The sequence below is a fragment of the Solanum pennellii genome, chromosome 1 (assembly GCF_001406875.1).
Source record: "Solanum pennellii chromosome 1, SPENNV200".
Taxonomy (NCBI): Eukaryota; Viridiplantae; Streptophyta; class Magnoliopsida; order Solanales; family Solanaceae; genus Solanum; species Solanum pennellii.
The window spans coordinates 101,324,889-101,344,023 of NC_028637.1; the positions used below are offsets into that span (position 1 = coordinate 101,324,889).

General features: G+C 32.4%; 2 protein-coding genes across 3 annotated transcripts; both read right to left on the reverse strand.

Annotated features, from left to right (window-relative positions):
• Nucleotides 1–2,990: 2,990 nt before the first annotated feature.
• On the reverse strand, nucleotides 2,991–6,155 carry LOC107013830 (zinc finger CCCH domain-containing protein 3). Of its 2 annotated transcripts, none has more exons than XM_015213709.2 (6): nucleotides 5,679–6,155; nucleotides 5,540–5,604; nucleotides 4,720–4,804; nucleotides 3,937–3,999; nucleotides 3,685–3,797; nucleotides 2,991–3,301 (listed from the first exon to the last, which is right to left on the reverse strand). In XM_015213709.2, exons 1-5 carry the CDS (start codon nucleotides 5,806–5,808, stop codon nucleotides 3,685–3,687), a joined length of 456 nt encoding a protein of 151 aa, XP_015069195.1. In that variant the 5' UTR covers nucleotides 5,809–6,155; the 3' UTR covers nucleotides 2,991–3,301. The 2 variants fall into 2 exon arrangements, with proteins under 2 accessions (XP_015069195.1, XP_015069204.1); XM_015213718.2 differs by having other exon boundaries at nucleotides 3,685–3,794; nucleotides 5,679–6,137.
• A 439-nt stretch (nucleotides 6,156–6,594) lies between these two features.
• Nucleotides 6,595–13,225, reverse strand: LOC107005969 (shaggy-related protein kinase NtK-1). Its single transcript, XM_015204612.2, has 13 exons — nucleotides 13,055–13,225; nucleotides 11,581–11,742; nucleotides 11,364–11,456; nucleotides 11,120–11,179; nucleotides 10,724–10,996; nucleotides 10,293–10,367; nucleotides 9,270–9,326; nucleotides 8,999–9,139; nucleotides 8,853–8,903; nucleotides 7,672–7,767; nucleotides 7,497–7,580; nucleotides 7,080–7,182; nucleotides 6,595–6,993 (listed from the first exon to the last, which is right to left on the reverse strand). The coding sequence occupies exons 2-13, from the start codon at nucleotides 11,692–11,694 to the stop codon at nucleotides 6,911–6,913; spliced, it is 1,230 nt and encodes a 409-aa protein (XP_015060098.1). The 5' UTR covers nucleotides 11,695–11,742; nucleotides 13,055–13,225; the 3' UTR covers nucleotides 6,595–6,910.
• Between the last annotated feature and the right edge of the window lie 5,910 nt (nucleotides 13,226–19,135).

A 19,135-nucleotide genomic window follows, 5' to 3' on the forward strand; every position in this document is an offset into this window, starting at 1 on the left:
ACTGAATTCCTCCTTTTGTTCAACTTGCATGTGTCAAGGACGAATAATGTATAACACACACAAATTATACATTGGATAGTTAACTACAATTTGTAAAAGAAAAATATTGGGTTAATTATTGTTGGGACTTTGTTAATCAGCTATGTAGTGTAGAAATCCCAAAGAAAATCTTAGTTTTTGTTCATCTTTTAGGACAAGGAATTTCTGGCGTCTAAGAAAATATAGTTCCACTAGGAGTAGATAGAAACCAAAACCCACATAGGACCACTCTTTTTTGCTTCATTTTTAATTCCCATTATGTAAAATTTTATCTTTTATAAAGTCAAAAGAAAGCATAGTTGAATGCTTATAATGAAACAAATATATTACAGAGAGCATGCTTTGATACATATTGTTTTGGAATTTTGTGCTCACATTACCTTATGCTTATGCATGCTTTGAATTTTCGGTACTACAAAATGGGTAGCTTTACTTTGTTGGAGCGGCGGAGATAAGTACTTATGATTTTTATTTTTTTATCATAATGGAAACAAAATGTTATTTTATTNAAAATTAATTTTTGGGGGAGGGGGTGGGGTTGGGGGGCAAGCCGGTGGTGGGTGGGTGGGTGGGGCTGTCAGGGATCGAATGAAAAATAAAATTTTGAAATTGAAAATATTTTTTTCAAATTAATGTTTTTCCCCAAAAAAAGATAATTTGAAATTGGAGTAGAGTTTTGGAAAATGTTTTCCTTAATTTTTGAAGGGAAGTCATTTTCCTTAATTTTGAGGAAAATGAGTTGATTTGGAAAACATTTTCCAAGATTTTGTCCCAACCAAACATGAGAAAATTGGAAAACATTTTCCTTCATACCAAACACACTCATAATCTTTCATATATACTTTCATGTTGCCCCAAAACATGTAACAGTACCATTTTATTAGAATATCAATTAAATTTACATTGTCAGTTCATATAACGTAAACATCAAATAAGATTTGGGAAATGACATGAGAATTGTGTGGGAGGCATAGGAATCAGTTCAGCAGAAGTGTTACTAAATTACTTGGGCATTCGCTGTTCATATTCCCATGGTATATGACATACTATAAAAAGAGGGTCTTTTGACTAACGCTAGCTGCATTTTCTGGTTTCTACGATAACTTCATTTTGGGTAGGGGTGGTAATTGGCAGATCGGGTCATATTTGGACGGGTCATAATGGGTTAAAGACAACAATTGAATCAACATCCAACCCCAATTATAGCTTGAGTCAAAATGGGTTGGGTACCTGTAGTTCGAAGCTGAATAAAATGATAGCTCGAACTTGATATAAAGTTTTGATGATTTAACAAACTTATCGATCTAACAAGGAACCAAATCCTTGTTATTGGAACTGCTGACAATAAGATGAATGATAAACTCAGTGTGAGGTATATTTGTGTGCTATCATCAAAAAGGGGGCTAATGTTATATTCTAGGTGTTTTGATGATCCTCACAAATGCAGGGACCTGGTTCCTGGCAGAGTGCTCTCGTTCAGATACAAATGGGGTACAGTCATAAAAGCTGTCATGTCAGGTGGTAGGTGAAAAGTGCAGTATCCTACACCAATAAGAAGAGCGGACGAGATTGTATGTTTCAGTATCTCACAAATGCAGGGACCTGGTACCAGACAGAGTTTCCTCCATCAGATACATAATTGGTTACAGCTGTAAAGCTGTCACGTCAAAGGTTGGTAACGCGTCAGTGTACTACACCAATCTGAATGGAGGAGGGTGTTTGTCCAACGGATAATAACTCTTTATGTTTGATACTTTTAGCATGACAAACACCATATTATATTCATTCATCCAAAGAAGGAAGTCAGCCAGCAAGCCTTTTCAAGAACTCATATAGAAGTTTGCAAGGGACCTGGTTCCCGCAAGCAAGGGACCTGGTACCCGCAAGACTGCGACGTGAAAAGGACGAAAAGACAGCTGTCAGAAAAGCTGTCATCTCTGATGCGGTAGGTGCACAGCTTTTCCAACAGCAGGCCTTCAGCCAATGGGATGACTTCAATGAATTTGTGGGAAATTATATTATCTCTTTCCAACAAACACAAATTGAAGACTTTGGCAAATTAAACTTGGATTTTCTTTGAAAATTCACAAGCTTGAACAGAAGGACATCTTCAAGGAAGAACATTGCTCAACTCAACAGAAGGACCTGATAGAGTAAAGAAAAATCTTTGTTGTATTTAGAGCTTTGTGTCTATGTACTTACATTGTAAATCTGTTCCTAATCTATAAAGGATTCAGATATTTGTTTTGGGTTTGTAAAAGTCTAAATCAGTTAAGGTTAACTGATTTAGTGGGCTACATTGGTTTGTTGCTTAGTCAAATTCTAAGTCATCTAGAGTTAGGTGGTTTAGTGGGCGGTGTTGTATCCGCTTAGGCTCTTCAAGTAATAGGTAGATTACTTGATCGTGAGATTAATAACTTTTTCTCACATTGGTTGTAACCGGGTTTCGCTTTTGCTTGAGAAGATTAGTGAAGACGGTTGTAAATCCTGTGCAACAGGTCGTGGTTTTACTCCCTTGAGCAAGAAAGTTTCCACGTAAACTGCCTGTGTTGTGTTCTTCATATTGTTTAATCTTCTGCACTGTTTTTGCTGTGTCAAGGGACCTGGTCCGTTGACTGATAGTGGACGCACATATTCCAACAGTACCAATGTCCATGCTTGCAAGATAGCTCCTATGTGTGGGACATACTGGCAAAAGTGGGAGCTTTGAGCCATGGAAGGATAAGTATCAACATACTTTTACCTTGTCTCCAATGTCTATATTTTTCTTAGCTCTCGCTTATCTCTTCTTTGTCACGCTGAAGCACAAGTTAACATATCATGTGTAGAATAGTGATTTACTCTGCTAAGACTGGGAAAATAGGAGATGAACACAGCACTGAATGTGAAAAAGCATTACAAAATATTGGTTGCATATCTCACACAGAAGATTTAGAATTGATCCAGAAGTATCTCAGACCAAGGTAGGTCACCTCTTCAAAATGATAGATACTTCTATGTAATTGTATCAACAGTATGCACGTATAACCAAGCTACCAACGACCCAATTTTATTAAATAGAAAAGATAAACATGAAAACATCTTAGGCTTAATCACAATTCACATTTTTCACAAAATTAAGGCAGTTTCTCTCCTGATATGTTCATAAAATTAACAATGTAATCCAAACCCACTTCTCAAACTCATCTAATTTGTAAGCTTCAAATGATAGCCACCAAGACCACAGTCAAGCAGTAAAACTGTGGAACTACTAATCCACATCCTGCACCAAAAGTAGTTACTTACAGGTCCAACCACTATAATTATCCGAAATCAACATTAATTGGAATTAATGGGATCATATGGGGGAAAAGAAGGGAAAATATGAAGGTATTCCTGCCACCACACTAAAATTTCCAATCTAAACAACAGGTAGGTGAAGTTCAAATGATAAAAGGATAACCAGGTTGTAATTTAATTGAAACCAACATTCTTAAATCTTTCATAACTTTTAATTTCCTGTTTCTAAGTGCAAATCACTCAACTGAACTTGTAGTCATCTATTTGTTTCATAGTCAATATAGTATTTATATTTAGGGCAATCTACATCTTCAGTCCACCCACTCTAAAGCATATCTGACAAGAGTAGTAAATGAGGTGGCAGACCTATCCCCACTCAACAAATGGGAGAGGTGGATAACCACCCTCAGGCGGAGGCCTTAGAGAGGGAGGCAGATTGCTCAGTGATGCTCCGGCCTTTTCTCTGAACACATCACCTGCTACAACCACACATCACAACTAGATTTAGAAGAAAAACTACCAAGAGCATCAGCAGATTAACTGGGGAATTGGAAAAACACAACAACCTGACATTCTAAGTGAAAATAGGAAAAAAATAGATGCAAAAGCAATGCTTGCCTGGAAAAGAGGCCGAACCAAAAGGTTGACTACTTGAATGGAAACCCTCTCTACTATTTTCCCCTGATAATTGGATAAACAAAAGGAAATCAAAAGTTTGCATGCACTGTGTTCTTCCACAGCTATTCAAATTCATAGGATATGATTGACAATCAAGTATACTCCCAATTCAAGTGTATATCCACTTCAAGAATTAATGCTGTACAACTTTAAAAAACTAATCAGGTCACTCAAATCTTTTAGAATTACTACTAGGAATGAAAACTTAAAACTACAGGACAAAGAACTTCAAAAGAGTTGGTACATAAATTTCGAAATCTTGAATGAAGAACTTGTAGCATAACAAGATAAGTTCGTTGGCAAAATGTACATAATACTATTAACAATGTTTTTTTATAAAAAAAAATAGCACAGGATACTGCTTGCACAAGTTAATTCTGCACATTGCCAAATCCAAGAAATTCAAAAGATTGATTCCCCAGTTCTTCTTAAAGCTCTGACTTCCCAAAAGTTAGATTACTTTCCTAAGATATCCCTTTGAGATTTTAATAACATCTAACAAAAACCAGGACATCTTTTGGATGAGTGACAAGGGCAACCATTTCATGAAGCAGCAAACAACAGAAATTATCATGGTTGTTAATATAAGAAACAAAAATACTTTTTGAGGCCAGTAAGTTTAAATAGTTATTGTGGTGGTTAATATAGTTCTAGATTTAAGACATTAGTTGTTGACAGTAAAATATTGAATATGAATATACTCAAAACATGCAAGAAAGATACCTGGAGGGAGTCCCGCTTGGTTCACAGTTTGAGGGTTTTGCTTGGGATGATAATATTTGCAGGAGTCCCCATACTGGCAATACCCCTTTGATACATGTAAAAGATATGATCAACAACATTATCCAATAAAAGGTGTAAAACACATATTATTTATTTAGAGTTTAGACTTCACCATCCCCAATCCATTGTTGTTGCTCCTTCAACATTTTGTTTGTCTTGGGCAATACTTCAGGTGGATGAAGTAAAGCAACATTCACTTATGTTCATAACTTAGTGAATAGAAGTACTATCAGTAATGTTTATCACTTATCAGCATATTACTAAACTTTTTCAACCATAATGATGTGGATCTGCTAAAATAACAAATTAAGCTAAGCTAGCAGATTATGAAATTCACCTACGACAATTCATACCACGCTCATCAAGTTGGAGACATACAACTTAGCAGTATTCTGAGAAGCTTATAGCCTATAGGCCTTACAAAACCTCATAAATTTAAGTAAAAGGCCTAGAAACCTCAATTCTACTTCAAAGTATCTTAGACTGCAACAATCTCTCTTTTTTTTTGAATGGTAATTATGAAATGCATCAATTGAACTCAAAAGATGATGAATCCTCTGAATAAAAGATACAGATGATTCATATAACCAACTCTAACCAGTCTAACATTGATTGATGAAATGCAAAAATCTGACTCATCTATCACTTTTGTTTCTTCTTCCATCAGTTGCAATAAAATGGACAACCCAAAAATGTAATACAACTTCTGACTCCGTGTCTCAAAATATTGCATACTAAAATACGAAGATAAGAGCAGTACCGTTCGAACAAAGTGATTGCAGACTCCTTTACCGAACGAGTCCGGATCGTTAAATAACAAGGGATCTGTTCTCCCAGAAAAATCGTTCATCAACACTTGGAAATTAATTTACCAAGAAGAAGAAAAAGGAGAAACTTACTGCGCAAGGAGTCGTACCAAAGAGCCTTGGCTCTTTGATGTTGAACACCTTGAAGATGACGCCTCCGAGCAGCTGCAGTATCCTGGAATTCCTTATCGCAGTAATCGCAGTAGTATTTACCCAACGGCATTTTTTACTAAAACTAAAATCCCAATGCCTAATGGCTTTTTATACGTTTGCCTGTACAAGTTTCCAGATCTCGTTTAGGCTCCGGTTTACACTGTTTCTTTCTTCTTCTTTTTTAATCTCAAAGTAAATTGGTGAACATGTGACTAAATTAGAAAGTTTTAAAAGTAATATGTAGCAGAATCTCATGCCGTCAATTGGCCAGCTAAATCTGAAGAATTATGGTATATGGTTTTTTCTTTTCAAAATTCTACTCTTTACCAAAAGTTTGAGAAAGAGGGAATTAAGAAGTCTCGTCAATTTACCAACTGTACAATTCTTGCCATGAGCAGCTGAAGTTGCACTTAAATTCACGTCCTTCTCCACATCTGCTATTTTCCCTTTTTACTGCTACAACTAACAGGCACCACGCAGTTCATANCTGTACAATTCTTGCCATGAGCAGCTGAAGTTGCACTTAAATTCACGTCCTTCTCCACATCTGCTATTTTCCCTTTTTACTGCTACAACTAACAGGCACCACGCAGTTCATACATCGTTTCACTCGCCATATACTAGTGTGGGACAATGATTTATGTTTTCGTGGGATTCGGAAGCCATTTGTAAGGTAACCATAAAACCATGTATTCTACAAGTAACGGAAACACTAGCGATAACAACATACCAGGTAAATGTATTAAGATTAAATAGCCAGCACTCTGTTCTGAAAATTCTCACAACCCAAAGGACAGCAGTAAATCGTTTAAATACCAAGCGTCTGAGGAGCCAAGTCAATATCACAAGCGATACAGAGCCATATCAACAGTCACCCTATCATTAATTTGCAATCCCATAATAATAACGTTCACTCAAATTGTTAATTCTCAACCACATAATGTTACAAGCATAGGATATATCGGAACAGGGTAAAAAGGAACACAGGTTGAACATCCGGTATTTGTTAAAGATCAATTCCCTACATCTGCTTTTACAAAACAAGATATAATAATAATACAAAGGGACAACAGAGACATGGTAAGATAAGGGAAAGAAGGAACAAATTGATACAGAGAAGAAACACAGCTTCAAAGGGTACACTTAAATTATTTCTATCACAAGGCAGGAACTCATAACCCAAGGGAAGGGCACTGTTTTCTGGCGTGCTCTGGAACCAACTTCAGTAATATCTCTGCATGCACATTCTTCAACTCTGGTGACAAGAAACCCAGATTCAATAAATTCAGTTGCAACTTACGGAAAGAAGCTAATCTAAAACAAGTCTAGTCAACAACATACCATGAGCCTTGAAGTTAAACAAGGGAGGAAGAAAGCGTCCATTAGGCAAGCGTGTATTGGGATCACGAAGCTCGTCAAAAAATGGGTGAACCAAGGCATCCAACTGCATTCAAAATTAGTACACCTCTAACTTAGAACTAGACTGAAATAATCACACCATTGACAAATCAAACTACAGCTGCACTGCTCTTCAATAAATTCGGCGAAGCCTAAGACAAGGAAAAGAAAGACTGGCATGCAATGTTGAGTCAAAACTTAGATACTTTTTTACAAAATAATGGGTTTGTGTTCAACTATAAAAAGAACATCAAAATATGTCGAACACTGAACAGAGATACAGAAATGTGATCCCTGTATATTCTGTTATATACATGGGCGAAAGAGATTAGCTCGAATAAATAAATTTGGCATACTTACAGCAGCACAGCGCAAGTTAGGAGAGTACTGAAGCAGTCTTGAGACCAGATCAACTGCTTCTGGAGGCATGCGCTTATGAAATATCTGAAAATCAACATTAGAAATGACTTGTTGCGTTGTGTATACTAGCCAGTTCTATGAAAGGGTTGGTTACAATAAGTTGTATTTCAAGTACCTTGTGCCATGGATGAGCTTTAATTTGAGGAAATTTGAACTCATTATAGTTGGGATTCATACATTTAATTTCTTCCCTTGTAGGAGTGCCTAAAACCTGCAAAATGTAGTAGGAGATATAGTTTGGGCAAAAAAAAAGTAGATGTGGGCCAAACTCAAAACAAATTAAGTAACATGGCCAATCAGCAAAAGGTTGAGAATCGCCATATTTATCTATGACAATAATTGAGATGTTAATAGTACAGAAAGCTGTCTTATTACTAAAACAATAATTTTACTTCCATTTCTTTATCAAAAAACAGTGAACTCGTCTTAGTTACAGAATCTCCGAATCTGAAACTGTTACACAAGCAGAAAAAGGAAACGTGTTACGCCAGTGCAAATTCCTTAACATTCAAACAAAGCTCCTTCAATTAATTATAATCTAGAATCTAAACAGTAGGATAAACTGAACTTAGCACAGAATCAAGTACACCTAAATTTACGGAACCGACCAGAGTAGAGGACAAAATCATTGGGCATTTACAGACTATCCAGGTCAGAATCACCTGTTACTAGAATCACAGTATTCTGGTCAGAAGACCAGACTCCAAAGTTTTGGTGGGATGCCTCATGTAAAACTATAATTGGTCAGAAAAAGCCAATCTCACCATCTCTGAGGTCTATTTGATCAACAAATCATAAGCTTGGTTTATATGGAAGTTTGGAAGAGGTGGATCTCAGTTAATATCAAAACTTGGTCACAACAGCAAAGCAATACACAAACTGAAAGCCAAGTTAGTTTCCTCCAATTTCCTTTTAATTTTCCCTATTACATCGTCTTGAAAAATCTTATTGCTAAAAAATGCATAACATGATTAAAATGATAGGAATAAGCTAATACAGCCACTAAAAAGAGCTATTATCTCCCATAAGATACATTTGCAGAAAAAAAAATCTGAGAAAGCAGAGATCACACAAGGGTTGCCCCAGAACATTGTAAGTCAAGCAGTAAATAAATCCAAAATAGAAAGGCAGGAAAGAAGGCCTATAAAAATTACAATTGGATGCAATAAATGAAAAGAAGGAAATAAACAAAAAACGACAATGATGAAAGAAAATCACGAACAGCAGAGGAAGGACAAAGGTGGAAATAAAGTTGGCAAGGAACTGCAGACAAGAAAGTCAAATAGACAAGATTACCTTAATGATCTCAACAAGCTGATCAACTCCACTTTCACCTGGAAATAATGGCTGAAAATGGAAGAAAGCAATCAATGAGATATTGTTAATGTAATATGAAATACTGTCCACGACTACACTAATATTAAGAGAAAGTAACAACCTACCTGACCAAGAAGTAGCTCAGCTAGGACACAGCCAGCAGACCAAACATCTATAGCAGTAGTGTACTCTGTTGCACCAAATATGAGCTCAGGTGCTCGATAATACCTAGAACAGATGTAAGAAATATTTGGTTCTCCTTTAACCTGTCAAAAAATTGGAGCAGATTATCCAATCAGAAAGAATGTTAACACATATGTAAGTTAGGACACGAGGCTAAGAATATTAACACATATGTTAGGAAGGACAAGAGACTAAGAAAAAATGTTAACACACCAGAACTTTGGCACTCCCAAAATCGCATAATTTAACCTGGTGGGTATGTGGATTCACCTGCCAAAAAAGTACCATGCCATGGATTTTTAGTATCCAGAGAGAAATGAGAAATGCAAATGGAAAGAACAAGAAGTTCTTAATAGCACTTGCTAACATGTTCAACAGTCATAAGCCAGGAGAGTCTAGCAAAATAAATAGAACTGTTTCCTTCAAATTGGGAAGAAATTTGCATCACTGTGCACACTAAAATTGCAAATACATTGGTTCTCCTTTTATATTTTGGGTCGCATCAAGTACTTCCTCTTTCATCCTTAGTTTCTAATATTCTTTAGGTTCCAGTCCCTTCAGGAGCCAATAAAGAGATAATATGAAGACAATTGCTAGCAAGTTAAAAAAATTTGAATTATATATCAATAAAGCAGAATAAATTGACTGCTTAGGTTAAGGTCATAGCAAGTTCACCAACTATGTCAATATCATCTCTCATATAACTATATTTGTACTAAAATCCATAACTCAATCGGAAGAAAAGACGTCAACCGAGCGTGATGAAAGCTCACATCAGCGCAGCAAAATATTTTCACAACAGAGCGTCCACAGACAAAATAAGACACAAAAGTGAGTTCATGGTGGATGCGAAGTTACATTCCTATCTCTCGTTACATGCAGTACATCAATCTAGTTACATCCTTTTATTTCTCTGAGGAGATCAGTAGCTTAACGCATTTACAAAATGCATGATTGACAACATTATGAGAAGAGTAATGAGCACTTGAGGAAAGAATTTTCTCTCAATGAAGGAATCAACCAAATTGCATTATTCTACTCCATACATCAAATCATTGACAAACTTAAAACATATCTTAGGTACATTTTTCCATACATTTGGAGCAGATCTTCACATCATATCTATTATAATGAAAATAAAGCCAAACAGTTACCGGCAAAGCGGCAACAATATATTTTTTTAACCAAAAAGCTGAAAGGAAATAAACAGCAAAGCAGTGGAGTAGATAACTATACCAAAAGATTCTGAGGTTTAATGTCCCTGTGGCACACTCCAATAGTGCGGTGTATGTAAGACAATGCCCTGAAAATCTGCCAGACAGAAACAGCATATTGTACTTTAGGCGTGTTACATAATAGAACAACCTCAAGAAAATCATTAGCTATCGAAGTGCATTAAAACAAGGTAATTGAAGTGAAACTAGTTTCTCATAATAAAAACCAGTCTGGTGGACTTTCCAAGGTTGGCCCATCGTAAAAACAAACAAAAGAACTAGAAAAATACTGGAACAATTTTAGCAACAATCTCTTCTCCAACATCTCACATATATGAAATGAAGGAAAACAATTACTTGTACAACAGGATTTGCAGAGGTCTCACACATTGGGAGTTCTTAACAAAGAGGAACTATATAAATGACAACTCACTTTAAAAAAGTGTATACTACCTGATATGTATAAAGCTTCACAAGTATCAAGGGCATCCTTTGATTCAGCTTATTGTAGTGTTTGATAACACGGTGAACGGTTTCAGGTACATACTCAAGAACCAAGTTAAGATACAGTTCATCCTTGTCAGTTGTGGAAAAGAAGCAGTGTTTGAGAGACACAACATTAGGGTGGTCAAGAAGGCGCATTGTCTGCAACTCTCGGTTCTTATATCTTTTATCTTGAAGAACCTTTTTTATAGCAACAGTTTCACCAGTCTCTAAGCATTTTGCCTGCGAAACCAAATAAGAAAATCACAAAATTATGCACATATACCTTCCTATGGGTGTATGAAGGGTATATTGATAAGCATAAATATGCAATGGCACCTGTAAATGAACAAAATAAAATAATACCTGAAATACCACCCCAAAGGATCCTTGTCCAACAACACGTTCAGCCATGTAACTAATAGTCTGCAATAAAAACCAAGTGAAATTGTGCAACAATTTAGCCAATAATAAGAACATATGTCTATTATATAATCATTTTACTTGTCTACCCCTAATCAATTGATGAAAAGAGAACTCCGGAACCATATCAAGAAACCAACAGAACAAAAAAGGAATTAAAATGGAAGAGAGTGACAGAGCACATTACCTGCTTTGGCTGGCCATTTCTACCACCAATAGTTGTCACTATTATGTGGCCTGTCTCAGTCCCATTACCGTCAACAATTGCTGCTTCCATTTCCTACAAATGAACAGTTTAAATCTGATGAACAAAGTTGAAAAGGACAACGAAATCACCACAAAAAAGGAGGATCCAATAAATTAAGGACAAATAGCAAAAAGGCTATGCTCTTCAATATTCAGACCTTATCATCCCTGATTCTCATGTCATTCATCTCCTCAGGCAACCTATCTACCCCAGCATTATGGCCACTGGATTCTCTCAAACCCGATGTAGGTGCTAAGCCCACGGAAGCCATTTCCAAGAAAAGTCTGCTTACTAGTTATCACCACAAAAGGTCATTCACCTGACCAACATAAAAAAAATGGGAACATCAGCATGATCACACACATCAGATCATATCATAGTATTTACAGAAATAATTATGGGAAAAACATCCAATAAAAAGTTGGATTGAATGACATCCATATATCTGGTCATGACTGTACATTGAAACAACTCTAGACAAATGAAATTATGCACTCAAATACAAGATAACCCTGCTAACTTAATGTGTTTCCAATTGATTGTCCAGGAAAGTTCTTAAAAAAGTTAAGCTGATTGTCCAGATTGGAAATCTTCCGAATATAGCTTTGTAGTTAAGCTAATTGCAATTTATCTCGCCTCATTCCCCACCGTTCCATCGTAAAGTAGGGAATTTAAAATTCAAGATCAAGAACAAGCTTGCCTACTTTTCTCATACACGCAGTGCGTCGCGCAACAGAAAAGAATGTTGAAATATCAGCACAAGATCAAATCAAATCTCATGAGAAAGAAACATTTATTTTACAGCACAAAAGTTGATACATATGCGACCTCAGCTCATACAATTGTCCCAACACAATAAAAAATACAACAGCAGAGATAACTCCGATTTGAAAATAAGGCACCTGACCAAAATCCAACAATTATTTCTCCAAAAAGAACAAAGAAAATCCTAAGCATCCACATAAAATAAACACAGATTTGAGAATCAATTAAGTCAAAATTATCTTCCCGTTCAAGAAAAAAATCGAAAAAGCAAGGGCAACTGTGCAAATATTATCAGGTATTCAAGAAATAAATAAATAAATACAGAAAATAAAGAACAAGAAAATCACAGAATTTATAAAAATAACAATTCCAAAAAACGGCTTCAAAATAGGTAAATAAATTATACAACCAGTTTTAACAATCAATTAATAAATCCACAAAAACGAATTACCAAAATCTACAAGAAGATCTAAACGGATCCATAAATAACCCGATCCATATGAATTTAAACGAAAAAGTAGAACACGGATCTACAACGTAGAATATCAGAGCTAAACTTTCCNACATAAATACAGAAAATAAAGAACAAGAAAATCACAGAATTTATAAAAATACCAATTCCAAAAAACGGCTTCAAAATAGGTAAATAAATTATACAACCAGTTTTAACAATTAATTAATAAATCCACAAAAACGAATTACCAAAATCTACAAGAAGATCTAAACGGATCCATAAATAACCCGATCCACATGAATTTAAACGAAAAAGTAGAACACGGATCTACAACGTAGAATATCAGAGCTAAACTTTCCAAGAACAAGAAGGATATATATATATATATAAAAATGAAGAAAAATATGGATACCGAAAGAATCAAAATGTTGAGGAGACGGAGAAAAACACCGATCACCGGCGGTCCTCCGATAAAAATTGTGGCGGAGATGATACCATCACCATGAGAGAGAAAAAGAGATGCAAAGAGAAAGAAGAACCTGATATTGATTGAGAGAGAGAAAGAGAGAGGGATGTACTTATATTTTGCTTTTTCTCTATTTATTTTGTCAATTCTATTAATTCTTTTACATTTTTGTTCACAAGTTTTTTGGGTTGGTAAATGCGCGAGTGTGACAGTCAAAGCACAACCAATTTTAAATACATTTTCATCGTCTAATCCCCTCACGAATTTTATTAGCCACAAGGTTAACTAAAAAAATAACATATTTTATTTAAAATAAAGACAAGTAAATAAATTCAAACAATTAATTTTACTGAAAAGTTTGATCTGATAAGAATTATATTATCAGCATATATATATATACACATATATAACGTATCCCTTCAGGAATATCGATAAAATTTGAAGAAAAAAGATATTTGAAGATTTATTACTTATTTATTGAATTTAATATCAAAATAAATTTTAGATTGTAATAATCTAAAAACTTTAATAAAAATAGGGATAAATATATTAGTGACTTCAAAACAATGTGGCACGCCCCACAAAAATTGTCACATGATTTGAACAGAGAGAGAAACTATTATTTTAAAATTAAAGTAGCTGCTTTTATTTTTATAAAAAAATGTCATTTTACTTGTATTTTGACTAGGATATTAAAATCGGTATGATATACGAATTTTTAGACATTTCAGTTTGTATTTTCTGGTGGTCAATTTCTTTAAAATGTTACATCAAATATTATACGTACAGCATGATTTTTCTTCGATTTTGAATTATTCCGTTCCGTAGAGAATGATTAAAAAAATTAATCTTTGAGGTGTAAAAGAATATCTGAACAAATACTAGTAATTTAATTAAAAAATTTCATATTTGAATTTCTAGAAGAGTATTAGAGCAATTTATAAGTGAAGCCTTAAAGTATAAAATATTTTGTATTTTAACTTTGACTCAAAAAAGATAAAAAAATTATTCTTAACAGACCTTGACGAAATAAATCACAAAAATAGAGAGTAATAAAAAAAATGTAAATAATAATAGCAAGAAAAAAATAACGACATAAAATCAAAACAGATTAAAATAGAAAATTTTAAGACAAAGACAAGAAGAAAAATATTAGTACATCGAGAATGGGAAATAATATGCATAAACTCCTATAATTTTCGACTCCCACACCTTCATATCAAGCATCACGACCTTGATGATGAAAAATTGTATCATATCTTGGATTATCCTTTCACTCTAATATATTTTCGGTCTATCTATACCCTATCACCCCTATCTTAGGGCTCTAATTCTCAAACTTTCACACTTTATAACTGTAGTATTTGTACATCTCATAATTTATTTGTCTGAAACATCTTAATTCTACATGTTGTTATTTAAGACGGCATTTTTACCTTATCCAGAATAACTCCATTTTTAATCTCTTATTTTCTTGACAGTCACACATCCACCTCAAACACGTTTATCCTTATCATTTTCAACTTTTGAATATGAAAATTTTTGAATGACCAACATTTCGCTCACAAAGCAAGATCAATCTAACCATCACTCTATAAAAATTGTTCTCAAAATAGATTGCTCGCATTTATCATATATAATTCTAGATAATCGGAGTTTTTACTTCATCTATCCTGCTTCAATACAATGAGTGACATCTTTATTAGTTTTCATGATATTTTTTATATATAACCTGATTATTATTTTTTTCGATTTGAATATTAAGGATATTGCAAATTATGATACCCCTAATTATGACCGTTCGAAGCCATTTTTAGAAGAAAAGGGAATTCAGTGTTCATTTATTTTTAAGTTAAAGAAAAGAAAGGCGCAATGATTTGAGCGACAGTGTCCTTAGCAGCTTTGGACAACACCTTAGTTGTTATGGAAGAACACCTCATGCTTAAGGGAAAAGGCCAACACGAAGGAGACATCTCTTCTATGCACTGTGAACTAGTATTTAATTACTGATTTTATGGATATGACTATCGATATAGATATAATATCTAAATATATTTTTTTTAATTTTATTTTATTTATATTTTTAATTTTAAATATTTATAAGTAGATATAAAAATAGACACACACGTTTTATAGTGGTATTTTACATGACAATTTACGTCCTATGTGATATTCAGTGTGTATTATGCCACATTAGGAGTTATATGTCTGTTTATTCGATTTTGTATAAATTTAAGTATCTACTTCTACATACTCAAAGTCAAAAGGTATAAATATGAAATGAGGCCAAGTTAAAGGATATATTTATATATTATATCAAATGAGATGGGCATACATACTGCATTAGCCAGGAGGCGTATTGAGAATATTATTAGTAAAAGTACATTTTCACTAACATTTTAAATTTTTATTTTTTATTAAGATCTCATTTAAGAGAAGCACTTTGATTAAAAAATATATGATATCTATGGGGTTAACTACATACTTCCATCATGAAATAAGTTTGTCTTTTTTTTTTCAATTAAGCTAAACTTAACTCTTCTTTGATCTTTTCATTTTTAATGGTTTAATACTACTTCTTTCTTTTTGCAATATGATTTACATGATATCATGTCCGAAAATTAATAATAGGGATTTAAAAGTGGTTTGAACGAAAATATTTTGTTAACATGCTACACTCATTTATCCTCATTACACGTCACAATTTTAGATTTGGTTTGTTTTTTATATTCTTCAAGTGTATTTTTGTCATTTTACCATACCATTAATAATATTTAGGACTAGTTAGTTTCATAAAGAAATATTTTCTTAAAAGAAACTATTTAAAATTTAGTGTTTGAAAAATATCAATTCAACTCAAAAACTGCATCACAAAATTTTCACAGGGATCCAAAGATTTTATATATTTTAATTATCACACTACTTAGTTATAATTGAATTTATTTTCATTATATTTGGTTATGGATTTGTTTGTTATTTTTCTTTCTACTTCAATATGTTAACTATTTTTTCTAAATCAAAATTCTTTTGAAATTATCTTTATACCTCTTTATGTACGAATAAAATTTTTTCTCTATCCGCTTTTATTTGTCATGTTGCGCTTTTCGAATGTCAATTTGACTAATTTTTAAAGTTAAATTAGATTACATTAATTTGATATATTTTTTTAAAAAAAATTAAATATTCAAAAACTATAGTAAAATACTATAAAACTGTAATTTTTTGCATATCAATAGAAATGAAAATATAATCGTAAAATATTAAAAAAAAAGAAAACTATGACAATTAATTATGAACGGAGGAACCAATATATATGTACCCTCCTACTCTCCTCATACTCCACTAATGATTTTCACTCTTATGTTATTGTTGGTTCCAACGATTTTATACGGAGTTATAGTTTGATTAACTTAATTATATCACTATCATTAACTTAGCATTCTCATTAATTGTGATGTGTTCATTGAATTAAGTAAAACTTTGGGGAAAGTCGCCACTTTTAATCACTTTGTTGACCTTTTAGTAATTGGTGAGAAAATAGGCTTCATTCATTTCCCAAGATCATCTATTTCTATACTAAAATTAATTTTATTAATAATATTTTATTTTAGGAAAAATTTAATATCGAAGGATACAGTATTTTTTTTTAAGTAAAACAGAATGTACTACTATTAAAGTCCTTAATTTTTAAGGTATTAATTTGGTCGTACACACTAAATTTTAGAAGACTACCTAACTACTCACTTAAATAACAACTTCATTTATGAACAATAAATGAACGCGTATTAGTCTTTTTTCTTTTTATTCTAAACCAAAGACAAAAGATACTGTTCAGTTGAACAATATTTTTCGAAAAATTTGATCAACTAAATATAAATATAGAAGATATATCTGTTCAGTTGAACAATATTTTTCGAAAAATTTGATCAACTAAATATAAATATAGAAGATATAAGATAGTGTTCAGTTGAACAATATTTTTCAGAAAATTTGATCAACGAAATATAAATATAGAAGATATTTTTTATCAGATCGAATACACTCCAAACCAGTCAGCAGTCACCTAAGTATATATTTTATTTCTTTTTCATTCCCTATTTTTTTTTTAAAAAAAATAATAACAATAATGTGCAAAATCGTTTAATTTTAAAAGGTAAACGAAATTCACACGTAATTTATACAATAAATACATATATGCAAACGTTGCTTAAATATCTTATCTTAATAAAACTATATAAATGTAAATAGTTTGAATAATGACATCGCCTTGTGTGTCTAATGGCGTCAAGTGTTTTTTCATAATGTTAATTTTACAAGATTTTCACTGAATAAGAATTAACGGAAAAGGGTAAAAAAAAAAAAGGCTCAAATCACAGAAAACGAATAAAATGTAATTAATTTATAGTTTGATTCAAAAATATTTTTGTCATCAATATTTTAGTTCAATAATGCCTTTACCGTCAATATTTTGATCCAGAAATACCATACGATTAATAAATGGGTCAAAAATGCTTTTTTTTCTGAATAAATATATTTCTTTCCTTTTTTAAAGACATCTTCTTCCAAATTAAAATGTTATTAAACGACCATATTCTTGTTTTCTTTCTTTTAAAATCACTTTAATATATAAACATGTAGACATCTCATTTTATCGATTAAAATAGAATAACTTCATGTACCCTTTCAACGGATAACATACCTCATATTATATATAAGATCATAGTAAATCCATCATCAACTTATTTTATGTAACAACAAAAAAAAATTATAATAAAATAAAAAATATCCTTTTTATTTTTTTTATGAATTGAAATAGGATAAACGTTTCTAAGTTTATAAATTATTCTTAGAAAAAATGTGTTAAAAAATAAATAACAAATTTATTAGAAAGATGAGATTCTTTGCTCATTAAATAAAAATAAAGGCATTAAATAACAATAAAAGTATTTTTGATCAAAGTATTGACAGCAAAGATATTTTTAACTCATATTTTTTATCCTTTTCCGAAGAATTAATGAGGTTCACATTTTATTGAGAAGTTTTGTTTCTTTAATCGTTTGTATCATAATTTGATTTTGTTAAAATTCACACAAATTATGCAGAAACTACTGCTCCCTCCGTCCGCAATTATTTGACAGGTATGCTAAAAATAGATATCCAGGATTAATTATAAATTTTAACCAAGAAACAATTAATCATCTTTTTCCAAATTTGTCCTTAATGATAGTGTATTTCAATTGTTCAATTGAAAAGTTAGGTAGACTTTTAATATTTTTGATATAGTAAAGTTATATTAGTCAAATTACACTTTGTATTAAATGTTCCTTGAGTAATGTGCATCACCTTAACATGACAAACAATTGTGGACGGAGAAAGTAACACTATTTACTATGAATGCAAATATATTTAGATCAATCCTAAAAATAAAACTTTGCAAAACCCTTTTGTATTCTTTAAATTCCGCACTAAATCAAATTACAATAAAAAGAGTAAATAAGTACTTGACTGACTAGTGAATAATGATAAAGGGTCGATTTATGATTATTCACAGAGACAGTAAGAATGTGACAGATGTATCATATGTGGACTTAAGAATAGTAAGTAACAAATTGTTCTCCAATCTCCATGTATTAAAAACAGCACTTGTCTAAATAATTTCATGAATATTAATATACTATATACTATATGTATATTTATATTCTAATCAAAACAGTGCTTAGCTGTCTTGTCTGAATTATCCACGTTCAAGAAATGATTACACAGTCAAAATCTGTATATTATTATAATGAATCGACAATAATAGATATGTCAACTGGTCCACTTTGTCATGCCATTAACCAATTCAGCCTACTTTAGTTCATGATATAAGATGATTAGATATCTTATAAATTATAATTAAGCTTACAATCTATTTGATTGAAAATACTGTCAAACTCTAAAGTGAACAACTGCAAACAAATATTTTTGTTAATTAAAATGTGTTCGATATGCAGGGAAAACATTTTCACCCAATTTATGTATATTCAT